This window comes from Protopterus annectens, chromosome 8.part0 (genome assembly GCF_019279795.1).
Source record: "Protopterus annectens isolate FY-2018-M chromosome 8.part0, PAN1.0, whole genome shotgun sequence".
In the NCBI taxonomy this organism is placed as follows: Eukaryota; Metazoa; Chordata; order Ceratodontiformes; family Protopteridae; genus Protopterus; species Protopterus annectens.
The window spans coordinates 1282008026-1282026907 of NC_056741.1; the positions used below are offsets into that span (position 1 = coordinate 1282008026).

General features: G+C 43.8%; 1 protein-coding gene across 3 annotated transcripts in view; it reads right to left on the bottom strand.

The window, feature by feature from the left end:
• Positions 1-3726: 3726 nt before the first annotated feature.
• The window catches only part of ERF (ETS2 repressor factor), a 322944-nt gene continuing 307788 nt past the window's right edge, over positions 3727-18882 (bottom strand). For 2 of the 3 annotated variants that reach the window (XM_044080801.1, XM_044080799.1), the window contains exon 4: positions 3727-5523. In XM_044080801.1, coding sequence (XP_043936736.1) covers positions 4241-5523 — 1283 coding nt within the window. In that variant the 3' untranslated portion in view covers positions 3727-4240. The remainder of the gene's footprint in view (positions 5524-18882) is intronic. The other variant, XM_044080800.1, reaches the window with a different exon arrangement.

An 18882-nucleotide genomic window follows, 5' to 3' on the forward strand; every position in this document is an offset into this window, starting at 1 on the left:
CTAAACCGCTATTTAAAAAAAAGAAGGCAGTTAAGGAGTGGGGTCAAGGCATTACATAACTAAAATCTTGTAAAATTGTGTGCAGTTTCTCATAAATGACAAAACCTTAAGACACACTAGTGTATGCAGACCGTGTTGCACAAAGCATTTGCTTTACAGCACCTGTAGACCCAAACTTGCAATTTATGAAGTATTCTATACTGGACGAATTTACCAGTGTTGTGAAAAATGTGTGCGTCTGGGAGGGAGACAGATATTGTAGACCTTAGGATTTTCTTGCATTAGTTAGATGGCAGGTGAACTTTTTGCAGTTACTGTCCTGTTCAGTTAAGAGTTAGATTTAAAATATGAATTTTTTGGTATTCCTAACCAGTTTACTGAAATTACATAGCATGTATATGAAATGAACACAGATTGTGCATGCCAGCTCTGTTACTGAATAACTTGTGTCCTTGCTAACTTCTGTTTTTAAAGGCTGTTCTACACTTGTTACAAAAACATTAAAAATAATAGATACAGGGAACTTATTTTACAAATGTCACACAATACCTTATTTTTAATTCAGAGTTTTAAAAAATGTCTTTTTCGATGCAAAACCCTTAACAGGCATCTATAATTAAAATGCAACTTTGCAAATAGTGTGTGGAGGAACAAGGTAGTACTTGCAAGTACAACTGTATCCCTTTGCTTTTCCCCTACACGAAGCAGTAATCTGAAGACAGAAACAAAAAAACACAGACTTAGAACTCGGGCATTGTGCAGTAAAACTCCTTTACCCACGGTGATTCTAACATGTGAATGCAGTTACCTGCTTGGCAAACATTCCCCAGACAGGTATGATCAGTTTAGCATCCGTCAAAGGGACAAAATGAGTACAGGGCTTGACACTGCAATAAAAGCAGATTAGTCAAGTCCTTCCTTCTGCCCTCTCTCAAATCTTTGCTTTACAGAAAACTTATGTTTTACCTCTGCCAGTTCACAAATCAAAATGGCAGTATGCACAAGTTTTGAGATAAACAGAAAATAATCATCCCTTAAATTATACACAATGCAAGTCATCAAAATATAAATGCTGATGTAACTGGGTAATGTAACTTATCTCTATAAAATGAGTTGCAACAGACATTTTGAACTTCATTCAGTTTTATTCAATATCTGCACTGCCAAAAAAAGTCATCATTTCTATATTATAGAGAGAGGGTGATATTTTCCTATTTTGTGGCCAAACCTACTTTTTCTACTTTGTCTCTAGGGGTTCTACAACAAGGCACGAATGACTGCAATATACAACTCTGCGAAAGGCACTAACGTACACCACTCCATAGACTCTATGATTTTATGTGTATAAAAGCAAGAGGGTGTCAGTCTGCTAAGGACAACCTGATGAACCTACAGAAAACAACTGGCAAATGCAGAGGGTGATTTCTACTGGGAAGAGCATTCTCTGACTTGCAGTGGTAATGTATATCTGACCAGGCTTCCAGAAAATGGTATGTATGACTTGACACATTCTTATAGCAGTGCTATTCTGCAGGATTACAAGACTAATGCTAAACAAAAAGGAAAAAAGGAATAAAAATGGTCCATTAGTCTGTTGTCAACACCCTTCCACCACAACAAACATACATTAGACCAGTTATCAGATTTATACAATAGGCAATTCTGGCAATGAAATGCAAAGCTCCTGTCTCAAGTTTGGGTCAAGAGAACAAGGCCAGCAAGATCTGCATTACAAGGCTGTATTCTCATACTAAGAGACTACATTTGATTTGCATATACAAACTGATCAGATCTCTAGTGCCTAAAATTCAGCTCCAAATTTCCAATGGGCAGATCACCCATGACCAGTAGGATCTACACTCAGAGCAGGAAAAAAACAGCTACAAATAGCTGGACTTATTGAACAGGATTTTTCAAGCAAGTTATTTGGCTGAAGTTTGGGATATTTACAAGGGATAAACGATATGTGAAGCCGCGGTGGTGAAGCGGTAGCATTGCCGCCTCACAGCAAGAGGTTCTCCTGTTAGATTCTCGGCTGGAGTGCCTTCTGTGTGGAGTCTGCATGTCCGCCCCGCGGTCGAGTGGTCCTCGAAAGACATGCGTGAATGGGCGTGCCTTCGTTGAAGATTGGGCGTTGAGCTGGAACCGTAAAAAAAATCTACTGCTAATCATTAGCGGATTGGAGTTCCGCTGTGGCGACCCCTAACCAGGAAAAGCCGAAAGAATAATAATAATAATATACAAGGATATGCACTACAAACTTCAGCTGGTCAAACTGACCCAAAACTCGTACATGAACCGACTATTCAGTGCTTAAGAGACATGCAGAAGTCACAAAACCAGGTTTCTTGCAACTGGAAATCTCTATGAATGTTTTATCTTGTGTGTCTGTCAAGTAAAGAGATCTGCTCACATATGTTAGGTCTGTTCTTGTCAGTGTGGGTATTGGCAAGTTAGTGTTTTCTGTTTAAATGTCCAAGACCTTATAAAATGATATCACCCTTAGTTATAAGGGTAAAACACAGTGGGCTAACCACTACAATGGAAAGCAGCCACAATGAAGAAGTTTCATGGAAGTATCACAAGATACTAGAAAACTGGGAGTTTTTAGACCTTAAACCTCTGTAACCTCACAGAAAAGCACTAATAAAGGAATACAGCATTTTTACAACAAAATGGTCTTAAGAAGCCTTCTGTTTCTTAATGTGAATGTTCTGCTAGTAAAGTTGAGGAAACATGTAATTCCTATACCATATACATATTAAAACGTTTAATTTTTCCTCAATGTTAACAAAATGAACAATAAGCAATTTAAGAGAGAGGAATGGGCAAAAAAGTATGCAAAAAGGCTAAGCAAACTAATTACAGAGTTAAGTGCTAATTAAAACTGCCTTACTCATCTGCGCACAGTTCAACAGAAAAGAGCAACAGAGTAATTCCCAACTTCACCACCAATGTGTTATGAACCCCGATTTACAACTGCAAAAAAAATGAAAGATTTACCCACGAGCAGAAATGTATTCTTTGCTTTATGCCACTTCTGTAACATGGCTGCAGCTTGTTCAGACTGGCACACACCATTTTACTTTATTGCTTACCAGTTTGAAAAAAAGATGGAAACATTTCCAAAGCTGAACTGTTTCCTGAAGCAACATATAAAATATGGAAAATATAAACCTTGAATAAAACAGACATGCCCATCAACCTGAGAAGCTCTTATAAAATACTCTTTCTACAAAGCATGACATTTCCTAGATCTCTTACTCTTCCCACTTCCCTACAGCACTTCAAAACCTGAACCCAATGATTTATTGAACCGCAGCCCCACCTTCATGTAAAGTTTTAAGAGTACTCAAGTTGCCCTCAGACATGGAGGTAAACTGCTGACATGGGGCATCCATTTTTGTTTTACGTACATAATGAAAAAGCTTGTTACTTGGAATAACCATGGGGACAATGCAGCAAATACCTTGTTCGTAAGGATAAAATGAAAGAGAAAACACTTGTTTTTACTAAATAAATATGCATTAACAAAACAAAAAAAAAAAAAAGATTTTTACAGAATAAAACGCACTCAGACTTGGGGGGGGGCAGCAGATTTCGGGCTTCTGCTGCATGACAACCCATGACTTACACAAAATTAGTTATTAAAGTATTATTTAGAATAACCATGGGGACACTGCCAACAAATACCTTATCACTGTAAAGAATAAAACTCAAACGAGCTCTGAGGGAAAGAATATTAATATAATTTTTGTTACAAAAAGAGAATTATGTAAAAAGCCGATTGATTTTCCAGAGGAAAACACTTGCCTTATTACATCAAATGGATCGAAAAATACATGCCCATCCCCCCTAAAAGGTAAATACAAATGTGTATTTTAAACATATCTTACAGTTATTAACAATTTTAAAAATACCTGGCTTTTCCAAGAAAATGATACCAGATACAAGAACATTTCCACAAAAAGGGAAAAAAATACATATTTCCCAATTAAAATCCAGAATAAAAGCTAGTAAATTTTACTAAGTTTCATAATGTGAATATAAAGGCAAAGAGAATTTACAACATAAAAATACAGGCAGGATTTAAAGAAGCCACATGGCACAAAAGGCCTAAAAACACAAAAGACCCCTTTGAGTTCATAAGGCAGCGCAGAATTTATTACAATTATTTTCACCAGTCTTTCTTTTTTAGAATTCTCTTCCTCTAAAACATTTAAATCTGTATGCAGTACAGTCACAAATCTTTGTTTTCTAAAGAAAGCTCAGCAGTTGCCCTCTGCAAATCTGTGCTTACACGGCGAGCTGGGCCATTTTCCCAGGACACCTCCCGCCCAAACCTGAACTCCTCAGAAGGAGGCGGATTCCTGATGGGTGATATCTCTTTCATGTCTCTTGCTTCCTCAGCCCGGACCTTCTTGTCAGATTCCTCAGAACTGGCCTCCATCCGCTGGTCCTCACTCCAACGTCGCTTGAAGCGCAGTTTAAGTGGTATACACTTCCCACTCTCGGCCTTTTCTTCCCGTTCAGCTTCTTTTGACCTGTCCACAACTGTTTTTTCTGTAACACTTGTCAAATCTGTTTCACAGTACAAATTGTAAGGGGAGGATCTACTTTCAGGCACTGGTGGCAAAAGAGGCAAAGGAGCAGTTGGAGTTTTGAACACCTCTTCATCATCTTCACTAATATCTGTAACTTCCACAGTTAGCTCCTCCTCAGATTCTATGTCAGATATAGGCTCTACTTTGATTTGTGGTACTGGTGGAGCCAAACTGGCAGACAATGAAGTGCTAGAGGTTGCCATGTCAACCTGAGATATTACCGGTTTCTCCCTGTGTTTCTTGCCAAGTGGTGGAGGCTGGAGTTTAAATTTAAAAGGACTTGGCTCTTCAGGTGGCAGCTGTGGGGGCTTCTCTGGCCTTTGGGGCTGAGGGACCACAATGTTAGGGTAATGCAGGAATGCACGAGGGCTAAGATGATAGTTGTACACACTCTGTGTGTGCGCCTGCAGGTATCGCTTCATATCTTCTGGATTGAAAGAGAAATGACTACCACCTGGGTACATGGGACTCAGTGTAGGTGATGGTGTATAGTTCAGATGGTTTGGGGTCATGGGAAGTGCTGGAGATAACTGAGGAGGAAGCAAGGCAGGACCCATAGGTGACCCAGGGAAAGGACTAAGAGGCTCTGGATGAACTCTAGGACGAGGATAAACCCTGAAAATGCTGTCATGGGAGAGTCGTCCATGTGTGGGCAGAGGAGCCCCACGGAAGCTGGTCACCTCCACTCCTCTCCTTTCTTCCGACATACCCTCCTCTACTTCGGAGTTGACAGATGTCCCATCACTGCAGTCACTGACTGAACCCCTTCCCATGCGCCGTGCTACAGTGGAGAAGATAGATGGTGAGCGAAGGTCCTCATTGGGTGACAGTATATCTGATGGAGTTGAAGGTGGGAATCGAAAATGGGTATTTCCTGTTGGCACAGGTGGAGCACTCTGAGGAACTCCTCCTCCTCCTCCTGAAATGTAAAATAAAACAATTAGGTAAAAGACTGTAAAAGCAAGTTTTGCTCAGTCTTACTCATTGCAACTTTACATTCAAATTAGACTGTCAACTATGACTAGACAAACAAAATACCAAACCTTCACATTTTTGTATAGTCCTCAAATCTTCCATCTTTCATATACCTAAAAGCCAACGGTGGTTTCCAAACTTCATAGCTCATTTCCCAACTTCAAATTTTGGAGGAGTTATCCACCAAATCAGGGTCACAAACAGAGGTGTCAACAGTATACTCTTCTAAATAAATGTGATCTCCTCTCTTGTACACCACCCCACCCCTCTTGATTCTGGAGGTACATGCTTTCAAATGGCCCAGACACAAAAGGATATCCCCATTTTCTCTTGAAATTACTGAAATTAGCACTTGTGGCTTGCTTTAGTTACTGTAAAACCCTCACCCACTTAAAGTGAAATGGTTCCATCCTTAAACCTGTAAAAGCTGTCATTTGGGTCACTTTCTGAACCCCAAACCAATAATGCAGGCAAATAGTTTGCTCCAGTACCAAAGGGCCATCTACTGATGCTGAATATTAGCCTGCGTTAAGTACGGTCTACAGAACCTGTTAAAGATGTGTGGTTAGCAACTGGAGAAACAGAAGGCAGTGATGAAGTGGAGAAAGTACAGTTGTGTACACTTACCATAAATGTAGATGTTCGAGTGTATTCACTGTTGCAGTCATCACACTTGGGTTATCTGCCTGCAGGTAGCCCTCAGTCGGCCCGAATACCAAAGTCTTGGGATTTCTGCGTTGGTTGCTGTCACCTCTTCAGGTAGTCAGGGGTACAAAACATGCAGCAAACACCATTACATCAGTTTTTCTTGATCCAGATGTCAGGAGCCCCCAATACAGGAAGCTATTACTTGATGTGGAACACCTCCAGTAAAAAGTAAATACCCCTGCCATAAAAGATGGCTATAAAGAGGATAGGTAGAAAGGATATAGAAAACCAGGGGGATGGAGGGAGGGAGGGAAACCAGGACTGCAACAGTGAATACACTCGAACATCTACATTTATGGTAAGTGCACACAACTGTACTATGTTCTTCGTGTTTCACTGTTGCAGTCATCACACTTGGGTTGATTCCCAAAGCCGAGGAAGGGTGGAGACAGTCAAGAGGTGTTAAGGCTGGCTAGCAGGCCTTGTAAGACTGCTGTAGCAAATCCAGCTCTGGATTTAGAAAAAAATAGGTAAGTGGTAATGCTTGGTGAAGGTGTGTACAGATTTCCAGGTTGCAGCTTCCAGGATGTCCCTGGTAGGGACTCCCCTGATAAATGCTGTAGAGGTTGAAGTAGCTGTAGTGGAATGAGTTCTGATCCCCAGAGAGGTATACGTTTCCCATGGTGCTTGTGGCAGAAATGGATGCAGTGTGCTATCCATTTGGAAATGGTTTGCTTTGAAATGGCCTTACCCTCTGCCCCTGTAGCAAAGCTGACTAGCAGTTGGTCAGACTTTCTGAAAGGCTTAGTCCTGTCAAGGTATAGGTAGAACCTGAGCTGTCAGTGCATGTCCAAGGAGTGCAGGATCCTTTCCCCTTTATTCTGAGGATTAGGGAAAAAGGTTAACAAATGGAATGGATACCACCTTGAGCATAAAGGAATGGTTAGTCCTGAGGGAAACCCTGTCAGCATGGAAAATAATGAAGGGCTCCACCACCACTAGTGTCTAACTCAAGACACTCTTCTTGCTGAAGTAATAGCTAGAAGTAAGGCTGTTTTCCAATACAGGAATTTTAACTCTGCTGAAGCAGCAGGTTCAAAAAAAAGGGGGGGGGGGTATGAGCTTCTCCAGAACAAAGTTAAGGTCCCAGGTTGGGGGGGCCTTAAATTGTTAGCTCCTCTCAGGAACTGTTTGATGAGAGGGTAAGAAAAGAGAGGAGGCTCAGTATTATAATGAGCTGAGATGGCAGAGGCATGCATATTAATGGATGAGAAGGATAGGCCTCTGTGGAGCAGCTCTGCTAGGTAATCAAGGATTTGAGGTAAGTTGGGCACAGCTGTATCCTTTCCTTGAGGCGGACGCCAAAAACAATACCTTTTCCACTTTTCAGCATAGGATTTCCTAGTACTAGGCCTTCTGGCCTCAAGGATGACGTCCAGCACCTGTTTGCTGAGGGATGCTGGTGGTGCATTCAGGGAATAAGCCAGGCTGAAGGTTTAGGGTTTGCAGCTGTGGATGCAAAATTTGTCCCTCCTGCTGAGACAGCAGGGAAGGTGTGTGATGTAGGTGCTAGGGTGGCACTGCTGTCAGACTGTGTAGGAGTGGGTACCAGAGCTGGTGTGGCCAGTCTGGTGCAATAAGGATTGCCTTTGGCCTGTTCTGTTTGATCTTGAGTAGTACTCTTGAGAAGAGGGGCAGAGGAGGAAAGGCGTACATTGAGAGGTTTTCCCATGTAAAGGATAGGGTGTCCACCTTCCAGCCTCTCCTGCGAGGGTTCCTGGTGTAAAATTTGCTCAATTGGTGGTTTTGGGGGGAGGCAAAAAGTTCCACCTCTGGTGTTCTCCACCTCTGGGTTAGAAGTTTGAATGAGTTGGGGTCCAGTTTCCACTCGTGACGGTCCAGTAGATTTCTGCTGAAGTCTGCCAGTGAATTTTGCTTGCCTGGTAGGAATTGAGCTTGTAGGTGCACTTGGATACTCAAGGCTGTGCTCCACAGAGCCATGGCTAACCTGCAGAGTGGGTAAGAATGAATTCCACCCTGCTTGTTTATGTACCACATAACTGTGGTGTTGTCTGTCTTTATCAGGAGCTGTCCTGGCAGGATAAGGAATTTGAAGACCGTCACAGCATTCTGTACAGCTAGCATCCCTTTTTGACTGACAGGGGAATCTGTTCTGGGATCCATTTGCCTTAAATGCATTTGCCTGCCATGTGTGCACCCCCATGCATAGTCTGATGCGTCTGTTGTCAGGGTTTGGCCGGCGAGGGATTGAGTGAACAGAAGTCCCTTGTTGTGGTTGAATGCTTCTGCCCACCAAAGGAACTCTGCCCTTAGACAGGGTATGATAGGAATCCCGGTTTCCAGGTCCTGAGAATGTTGACACCAGACCATTGAAGTTTCCTCATATGCAGTCTTTCATATGGAATTAGCAGAATGCAAGAGGCCATGAACCCTAGGGCTTGCAGTATTTTCCTTGTAGATAGCTGGGTTTTGTTGGCCAATAGTCTGAAATAGTTTTGTCAAATGGGCCTGCTTTTCTGGAGTGAGGAATGCCATCTGGGAAGTTGTGTTCAAGCTTGCTCCCAGGAATACAGGTTGTTGGCTGGGCACCAGTTGTGATTTCTTTTCGTTGATGGTGTATCCCAGCGAAGTTAGAAGTCCTTTTACAAATGCCAGGTGCTGAAGTAGCAATTCCTGATGGTCCGCCTGAATCAGGCAATCGTCCAAGTAAGGGTAGATTTGAATATTTCTCTGCCTGCAGTATGCAATGGCTGGAGCCAGGCATTTTGTGAATACTCTGGGCGCAGTAGATAAGCCAAAGGGAAGTGCAGAGAACTGATAGTGCATAGAGCCTGCCCTGAAATGTAGATATTTCCAGCAAGACCTCCCTTATGGGGATGTGCAGATAAGCTTCTTTTAAGTCTAGGGTGACTAACCAGGCATCCTTGGCTAGCATAGAAGAAGCTGTTGCAGTGTATGCATTTTGAATTTTGGGACCACCAGAAAGGTGTTGAGAATAGATAGATCCAGGATAGGGCACCAACAGCCCTCTTTTCTGAGCACCAGGAACAGTCTGGAGTAGAAACCCTGTCCCCTTTGTTCTACTGGAACAGGCTGAATGGCCTTGATATGGAGAAGGGAAACTACTTGCTTTTGAGCCTCTGCCCACAGATTTGGAGGAAGGTCTGGCAAACCGGTTGAAGTTGGCAGTGAGTGGAAGTATAATCTGTATCTCTGGGGTAGAATGCTTAGAACCCATCGGTCCTGAGTAATGGACATCCATTTTTTTGCATGAAGGGCAAGTTTTCCTCCTAGGTGCACAAGTACTTGGGCATGGCTGGGAAGGATAATTGGAAAGTCATTGTGAACTTTTTCCATATGGGGGTGGCTTACCACTCCTTGGTTTTGAGGTGGAAACACTCCATTGTTTAGATCTCTGCATACCCTGAGACTGTAGTCTTGGTGGTCCATTTCTCCTGGGTTTGGACTGAGAGGGCCTGAGAGGGACCAGTTTTTTTGAAGGCCAATGCCTACTGAATCTAGGTGGCTGCACCTGTAAGAAATCTTTGACGGTTTGCATAGATTTATCTTTTTCTTCCATCTTTTTAAGAACTTCTGCTTTTGTGCCAAATGCTCCTGATTTAATGGAGCATCTAGTAATTTTGCTTTGACGTGATCAGGCAAGACTTGTTCCTTTAGCCAAGCATGCCTTCTCAGTACAGACCCAGTGACAGCAGCCCTGCAAGATGCTCCTAAGGCATCAAACCCACACTGCAAAGTATGTTTACTAACTTGGTTTGCAGAATGCATTAACTCTTAAATCTTTATTTTCTGCACAATCTGGAAGTAACACCATTTTTTGTTTAATTAGTTCCATAATATGTTTCTGGTACTTCAACATGTGAAACTGGCAATTTAAGGCCTGATTGCAAGAGTTGCAGAGATGTATACCTTCTTACCCAATCTAAAGCTCTAGAATCCCTGTCTGAAGGGGTAGGGTTTTTGGCTGTAGGTCCCTTGGAAATGGTCTCTGGAACCGCAGTAGGATTCTTAAAGATAAATTTGTGAGAGTAAGGTACTCTGTAGTACCGGTCAGGTTTTCTAGGAGCTGGAGGTAAGGTGTCAGGAGTAAAACTGGACACCAAGACCACCTACAATATCCTGGACAAGGGGGTATAGCTAGAGGCCTGTGCTGAGGCAAATCTAAAATTCCTGACTCTCTTTTTGGACTGAGGATAGTCCTGACATTCCCATCAGAAATGCTCTCTTAAGGTATGCAAGGTTTCATCAAAAGAAAAATCCTCTGGAGGGGAGGCAGAGGGAATGGATTCCTCTGCATTTGAGTCCTCATAGGTAGATAAGGGTATGTCCTGGTAATCAGAAGGGTCAGTGTCAGACTGTCTGTAGAATCAGTATGAAATTCAATTCTTTGTCTTTTGGCAGGGGAAGGCTGGCTTCCCCTAATTAGAGTAATACGGTCCTCAGCCATTCTAAGCATTTATTTTTGTGGCATGGGAGCTTGAGCATGTGCTTTGGACGTCCGTTTTCTAGGCATAGTGCGAACTCTGGGCCTGAGAAACTCAGTAGTTTTAGCTGGAAATTAAGTTGTCTGTTTAATATGAATATCAGTAGGTCGGAATACACCCTCAGAAGCCGGTGTCTGTCTGCACAGCGGCTCCAGATCCATCCAAGGTAGAGACATCCACAGGTTCCATAGTCTAAGAAGCATCTTGAGGCATACCAGACTCCAAATGGGTTTCGGCAGAGGCCTGTGAATCTGTAGAAGTGGGCATCAGGGTCTGCAAAGGCACCCGAGTACCGGCTGACTGGCGACTAGCTTAGTGGAAGCGCCATCGGCAGTTTTTGACCTATTCGGTCAGTCTCTGTCTTTGCACTTTTTCAGAAGATTGGTAGTCTGATAGCTTACCGAAGCCATTTCAGAATACGGAGAACAAGAGCGAAAGAATTTAGCTAGAAAAATAGCCCGATGACGAATGGTTCAGGTGTTAAACAAGGCACAAAACCAACAACGAGGGACGTCGTGGTCTGGGTCTAAACAGGTGATGCAGTAAGAATGAAAATCTCGGAGGTATTTGCTTTCCACAGGCAAGACGATTGTTAACTTTTTCTGACATCGGGTAGAGCAAGAAAAAAGAATCCTCAATGGGGTACTTAGCTTTAGAAGACTTCAAGTCTGAAACTCGAAAATACGAAAATTTCAGGTAGCGGCCGACTGGCACTTGCAAACTGCTTCGGGCTCCTTCTCGGCAAGAAAGGCTGATGTAATGGCATCAGCTGCGTGTTTTATACCCCTCTGGCTAAGACTCTGGTATTCGGGCCGACTGAGGGCTACCTGCAGGCAGATAACCCAAGTGTGATGACTGCAACAGTGGAACACGAAGAACATCATTCCAGCTACTGTTATACTTGGGAGGTACTATGGAATGACATTCCAGATCACAGACCAACCAAAGGAGGCTCTTGATCTTGACTGTATATCCAATTTAAAGTGTGAAATGGAAGCATGGACTTTGGACCAAGTAGCCACAAGCAAATAAGTCATCAAGTGGCAATCTGGAAAAAGCTGTAATGGAAGCTACAGATTTAGAGGCTCCAAAGGTCCATTCAGCTATCTTTGTACACACAAGAGATTCAGTCAAAGCTACCAGGAAAGTGTTACCTTGGATACTCCCCTTTCCCATCTTGATACGAGAGAAAGAACAAAATAACTGGTAAATCTTTCCAATTATCTTGGTTCAATATAAACAGAGACTGGATTGACAGTGCACATCCAGCAGATGTAGCTTGTATTTGCCCTTATTTGAAAAATTTTGAAAGAACAATGGGAGGCTGACTGACTGATGATTCAGAAGCCACTTTAGGGAGAAAAGATGGATTAATTCTCAGAAAAATCCTGTCTTTCTGAAAAAGACAGACAAAGAGGTTTAAAATACAAGGCATGTACCTCAGAAATCCACCTGGCAGAGGTGATGGGCACAAAACACAGTTTGCTGTAACAAAAAAAAAAAAAAGTACAGTTGTGTACACTTACCATAAATGTAGATGTTTGAGTGTATTCACTGTTGCAGTCATCACACTTGGGTTATCTGCCTGCAGGTAGTCCTCAGTCGGCTCGAATACCATAGTCTTGGGATTTCTGCGCCGGATGCTGTCGCCTCTTCAACATGACGTCAGGTCGTCAGGGGTAAAACATGCAGTGATGCCATGACATCAGTTTTTCTTGTCCCAGATGTCAGGATCCCCCAAAATAGGAAGCAATCACATGGTGTGGAACACCTCTAGTAAAAAGTAAATACCCTTTCCATAAGATATGACCAAAAAAAAGAGGATAAGTAGAAGGTATAGAAAAAACAGGGGGCTGGAGGGAGGGTAACCAGGACTGCAACAGTGAATATACTCTAACATCTACATTTACCGTAAGTGTACATAACTGTACTATGTTCTTCGTGTTTCACTTTTGCAGTAATCACACACGAGTTGATTCCCAAAGCTGAGGAATGGTGGAGGCAGTCAAGAAGTATTACGGCTGACTAGCAGGCCTTGTAAGTCTGCTGTGGCAAATCTAGCTCTGGATTTAGAAAAGATAAGCAAAGTGGTAATGCTTGGTGAAGGTGTGTACAGAACTCCAGGTTGCAGCTTCCAGGATGTCCCTGGTAGGGACTCCCCTGAGAAATGCTGTAGAGGTTGAGGTAGCCCTAGTGGAATGAGGTCTGATCCCCATGTGGTGTAGGTTTTCCATGGTGTTTGTAGCAGAAATGGATGCAGTATGCTATCCATTTAGAAATGGTTTGCTTTGAAATGGCCTTGCCCTCTTCCCGTCTAGCAGCTGGTCAGATTTTCTGTCTGTGCACGTCCAAGGAGTGCAGGATCCTTTCCCCTTTATTGAGGATTAGGAAAAAAAGTTTGGCAAATGGATGGACTGGTTTAAAGCCACACTGGATACCACCTTGGGCAGGAATGACGGGTTAGTACTGAGGGAAACCCTGTCCACATGGAAGATAATGAAGGGTTCCACAGCCATAAGGGCCTGTAACTCAAGACACTCTTCTTGCTGAAGTGATGGCCAAAAGTAAGGCTGTTTTCCAAGAGAGGAATTTTAACTCTGCTATAGCAGCAGGCTCAAAAGTGGGGGAGCGTGAGCTTCTCTAGTACAAAGAGAAGGTCCCAGGCAGGAGTGGGAGCTCTCCTTGGGGGATTGTTAGCGCCTCTGAGAAACTGTTTGATTAGAGGGTGAGAGAAGAGGGGTGGCTCAGTATTGTAATGAGCTGAGATGGCAGAGGCATGAAACTTAATTGATGAGAAGGATAGGCCTTTGTGGAGCAGCTCTGCTAGATAATTTAGGATTTGAGGTAAGGTGGGCACTTTTCTGAATAGGATTTCCTAGTACTAGGCCTCCTGGCCTCAAGGATAACATCTGGCACCTGTTTGCTGAGGGTTGCTGGTGATGTATTCAGGGAATAAGCCAGGCTGTCAGGTTCAGGGGTTGCAGCTGAGGATGCAAAATCTGTTCCTCCTGCTGGGACAGCAGGGGGGGGGGGTCTTGTGTAGGTGCGAGAGTGGCACTGCTGTCAGACTGTGTAGGAGTGGGCACCAGTGCTGGCGTGACTAGCCTGGTGCAATAAGGATTGTCCTTGGCCTGTCCTGTTTGATCTTGAGTAGTACTTTTGAAAGGAGGGGGAAAGGCATAGATTGAGAGGTTTTCCCATGTAAAGGAAAGGATAGGGAATCCACTTTCCATGCTTGGCTGTGGGGATTTCTGGTGAAACATTTGCTCAATTGATGGTTTTGGGGGGAAGCAAAGAGGTCCACCTATTGTCCCCCACCTGTGTATTAGAAGTTTGAATGAGTTTGGTTCCAGTTTCCACTAGTGTGGGTCCATTAGATTTCTGTTCAAGTCATCTGCCAGTGAATTCTGTTTGCCTGGCAGGAATTGAGCTTGCAGGTGCACTTGATTGCTCAAGGCTGTGCAGAGTGGGTAGGAATCAGTCCCCCCCCTGGAGGCGTTGTCTGTCTTTATCAAGAGTTGTCCTGGCAGGATAAGGTATTTGAAGTATGTCCATGCATTCTGTACAGCTAACATTTCTTTTTGATTGATATGCAGGTGAATTTGTCCTGGGCTCCATTTGCCTTGAATGCATTCTATTGCCATGTGAGCCCCCCCATGCATAGTCTGATGAGTCTGTTGTCAGGGTTTGGGTGGCAGGGTGGTTGAGTGAAAGGGAGACCCTTGTTTTGGTGGCTGGCCTCTGCCCACCAGAGGAACTCCAGGCGTAGGCAAGGTATGACAGGAATCATCGTTTCCAGGCTGTGAGAATGTTGACTCCATAGACTTTTTAGATACCACTGTAGTTTCCTCATATGCAATCTTGCATATGGGATTAGAAGAATGCAGGAGGCCATGTAACCCAAGTCTTGCAGTATTTGTCTTGCAGATAGCAGGGTTTTTGTGGCCACTTGTTTGAAGTAGGTTACCAAATGAATTTGCTTTTCTGGCGTGAGGTAAGCCACCTGGGCAGTTGTATTCAAGCTTGCACCCAGGAATGTAAATTTGTTGACAGGGTACCAGTTGTGATTTTTTTGTTTATGGTGTACCCCAGACAAGTTAGAACCCTTTTTACAAACGCCAGATGATTTAAAAGTATGTCCTGTTTTTTTGTCTGAATTAGACAATCGTCCATGTATGGGTATATTTGAATACGTTTTTGCCTGCAAAATGCAATTACTGGAGCCAGGCACTTTGTAAATACCCTGGGCGCAGTAGACAAGCCAAAGGGCAGTGCAGAGAACTGAGAATGCATGTAGCCTGCTTTGAAGCGTAGGTATCTTCTGCAAGACTCCCTGACTGGGATCGTGCAGGTATGCTTCTTTTAAATCTAGTGTTGCCAACCAGGCATCTTTGCCTAGCATAGGGAGTAACTGGTGAAGAGTCAGCATCTTGAATTTTGGAATTTCCAGAAAGGTGTTTAGAATAGACAGGTCCAGGATTGAATGCCATAATTCGTCTTTTCTGGGTACCAGGAAAAGTCTGGAGTAGAAACCTTGTCCCTTTTCCTCTTCTGGCACCAGTTGAACAGCCCCCATGCGCAAGAGGGACAGTACTTGTTTTTAAGCCTATGCCCACTGATTTGGGGGCAGGTCTGGCCACCCATTTGGTGTTGGCAAAGTGTGGAAATGAAATCTGTATCCCTGGGACACAATATTTAAAACCCACTTGTCCTGGGTTATGAGTTCCCAGTTCTTTGCATGAAGAGCAATCTTTCCCCCCAAAGGGGCGGTCAAAAGATAAGTGCTTGGGAAGTCACTAAGACTGTTTACCATAAGGGGGTGTCTTGTTATTTCCAGTTTTGGAAGTGGAGGCCCCCCACTGCTTAGTTCTGAAAGTCCCCTGGGACTGAAACGAGGGTTTTTTTTTGCTGTGTCTGGGTTTGGCTTGAGAGGACCTGGGACTGGAAAGGACCAATTCTTAGTAGGCCAGTGCCTACAGTTTGCATAGATTTAGCGTCATCTTCCATCTTTTTAAGAACTTCTTCAGCCTTGCTGTCAAACAGGCAGTCCTGATTTAAAGGAGCATCCAACAATTTAGCTTTAATATGGATCAGGCAAAGTTTGTTCCTTAAGCCAAGCATGCCTTCTAAGCACAGACCCAGTAACAGCAGCCCTGCAAGAGGCCTCTAAAGAATCAAAACCACATTGCAAAGTATGTTTTCCAACTTGTTCAGCAGAATGCAGAAAGTTCTGTAAATCTTTATTTTCCACACAGTCGGGAATCAACATCATTTTCTGTTTAAGCAGTCCAATAACATGTTGCTGATATTTTAACATATGAAACTGGCGGTTTAAAGCTCTGATTGCCAAGGCTGCAGAAGTATAAACCTTTTTACCCCATCTAACCAGCGCCCTGGAGTCTCTATCAGAAGGGGAAGGATTTTTAGCAGTAGAAGCTTTAAAGCCCTTGAGCCCCTGAGTCTCTGGATCTGCAACAGGATTTTTAAAAAGGGACTCTAGTATTGGTCAGGTTTACTAGGAGCAGGAGGCACGGAATCAGGGGCCAGGGAATCAGGGGCCAAACTGGATTCCGAGAACACATCAACAATGTCTAGTACAGGAGGTATAGCCAAAGGCCTATGCTGAGGAAGAAGGAAATCCCCAAGCCTCTTTTTTGAATCAGAAAATTCCTGGCTTTCCCAGTGGAAATGCTCCCGTAAAAGTATGTAAAGTTTCCCCAAAAGACAAATCCTCAGGGGCCAAACTGGATTCCGAGAACACATCAACAATGTCTAGTACAGGAGGTATAGCCAAAGGCCTATGCTGAGGAAGAAGGAAATCCCTAAGGCCTGTTTTTTGAATCAGAAAATTCCTGGCTTTCCCAGTGGAAATGCTCCCGTAAAAGTATGTAAAGTTTCCCCAAAAGACAAATCCTCAGGAGGGGAAGCAGAGAGAATAGAATCCTCTGCATCAGAATCCTCATAATCAGGTATGGACAAATCCAGGTCATCAGAAGAGTCACAAGAAACAGTATCCTGATCAGAAGAGTCATAATCAAGCTCAGCCCTAGGCCTCGAGGGAGGGGGGGGGGGTTGACTACCCCTGATTAGAGTTATTAGATCTTCAGCCATTTTAATCATTTGTTTTTTAGGCATAGGGGCCTGAGCATGTGGCCTGGGCGTCGGTTTTTTAAACATGGATCGAGATTTAGGCCGTGGTAATGAAGGAGGTGTCGATTTAATATGCAAGTCCATAGGCCTGAATACACCCTCAGAAGCCGGTGCCTGCACAGCATCTCCGGACCAATCCAAGGTAGAGACATCCACAGGTTCCATAGTTGAAGTATCTCGTGGCATACCGGACTCCGAATGGGTCTCAGTAGAGGCCTGCGAATCAGAAGTAGCAGGTATCAGGGGCTGCGAAAGCACCTCACTGAGTACTGGCAAACTGGCAACTGGCTTAGGAGTAGCATAGTCGGCAGTTTTGGACCTCGGCGGCCTGTCTCTCTTTATCTTTGCGTTTTTTCAGAATCCAGGTACTCTGATGCGTTTTTTTCAGAATCCAGGTAGTCTGATGGCTAAAAGACGACATTTCTGGATAATTAAACAGAGAACCGAAAAATATTTAGAGGCAAAAATATACAGACAACGGACAGTGCGCAGATTAAATAAAGCACAAAACTGATAGCAAGGTACGTCATGGTCAGGGCCTAGGCAAGGAGTAGAGTACGATTGAAAATCTTTATGAGGTATTTGCTTTCCACAAGTAATGCAATTATTAACTTTTACTGACATCGGTAAGGAGCAAGAAAAAGTTTCCCCAACGGGGTACTTAGCTTTAAGTAGAAGACTTCAGTTCTGAAACTCGAAAACGAAAATTTCAGGAGTCGGTTGACCGGCACTTGCGAACTGCTTCTGCTTCGGGCACCACATGGCAAGAAAGACTGATGTAATGATGTCGGCTGCATGTTTAATACCCCTGACGACCTGGCGTCATGGAAGAAGGGACAGCAACTGACGCAAGACCCAAGACTTTGTTAATCAGGCCGACTGAGGGCAACCTGCATCAGATTACCCAAATGCAACGACTGCAACAGTGAAACAAGAAGAACATGTGTCAAGAGAAAACCCTTGCAAAAGCTTCTTCCCACCCTTTTGATTCCTGGAGAAGATCTTTAGGGGTGGAAAATCTGATTCCAAGAGCAGGCAAGACTTTATAGTCTTGTTTGCTTCTGGGAAACGTTTCCTTGACATTTGTGCCAAAGAGTGGTGATCCACCATAAGGGGGCAATGAAAAAGGACATCTTGAAATGTTCTGTAAATCAGAAAGTCTCATCCAGGCAGGTCTTCTAATGGCGATGTCAGTGCCTGCTACTGTAGAAGCAGGTTCTGTGGCACTGGAAAATCAGATGCATTGAGACATTTGATAAAGACTGAAGGGTGGCAAACAGAGTAAATGGATTTCCTCTGCTCAATAGACAGGGACCTTGATCAGATATCTCTGAAAATCAAGAGACATGTGCCAGGTAAATTCAGTGACCTAATGGTGAAGGTTGCTGAAGCACAGACACGCTTCCCAAACTTGTTCTCCAATACAGTGAACTCTTTGGTGGATGGACAGTGGAACTCGCTTCTGCCTTTTTGGTAGCTGCCGCAACCACATAGTCCATGGTAGTGCCCTTGCTCCAGGTGGGACAATCCTTGACTGGTTTGGCAACATCCAGCTCCTTCCATGCCCATTTGGCAACCATGTCTACCATTTTTCTACGGGGGAGAGAAATCTGGCCTCTAGTCTTGGAGAGCAGTCCTTCAAAAGCGGAGCCCAAGACTAATCCATGGAGCTTCTTCATACGAAACAAGTCCTAAGCATAAACTTGACCAGAGAAATTGCTCAACTAGACTCTGAAAGTCTCCAAACCACCCGTTTCAGGGCAAACACCGACTTCTCAGCCCAGAGATCCAAACAGCTACCAGAATATCAGACCTGGATGCATCAAAAGAACTATCAGAGTCTAAGATGAACAAGTCTTCAGCACCAAGACCACCTACCCAGAGTCAACTCTGACCAAACTACTCTGACGCCAGTGGTAGGACTGGAGAAGGAGTTATCACTTGGGGGGGGGGGGGAGGAAGGGCAAGCCATTCAGATG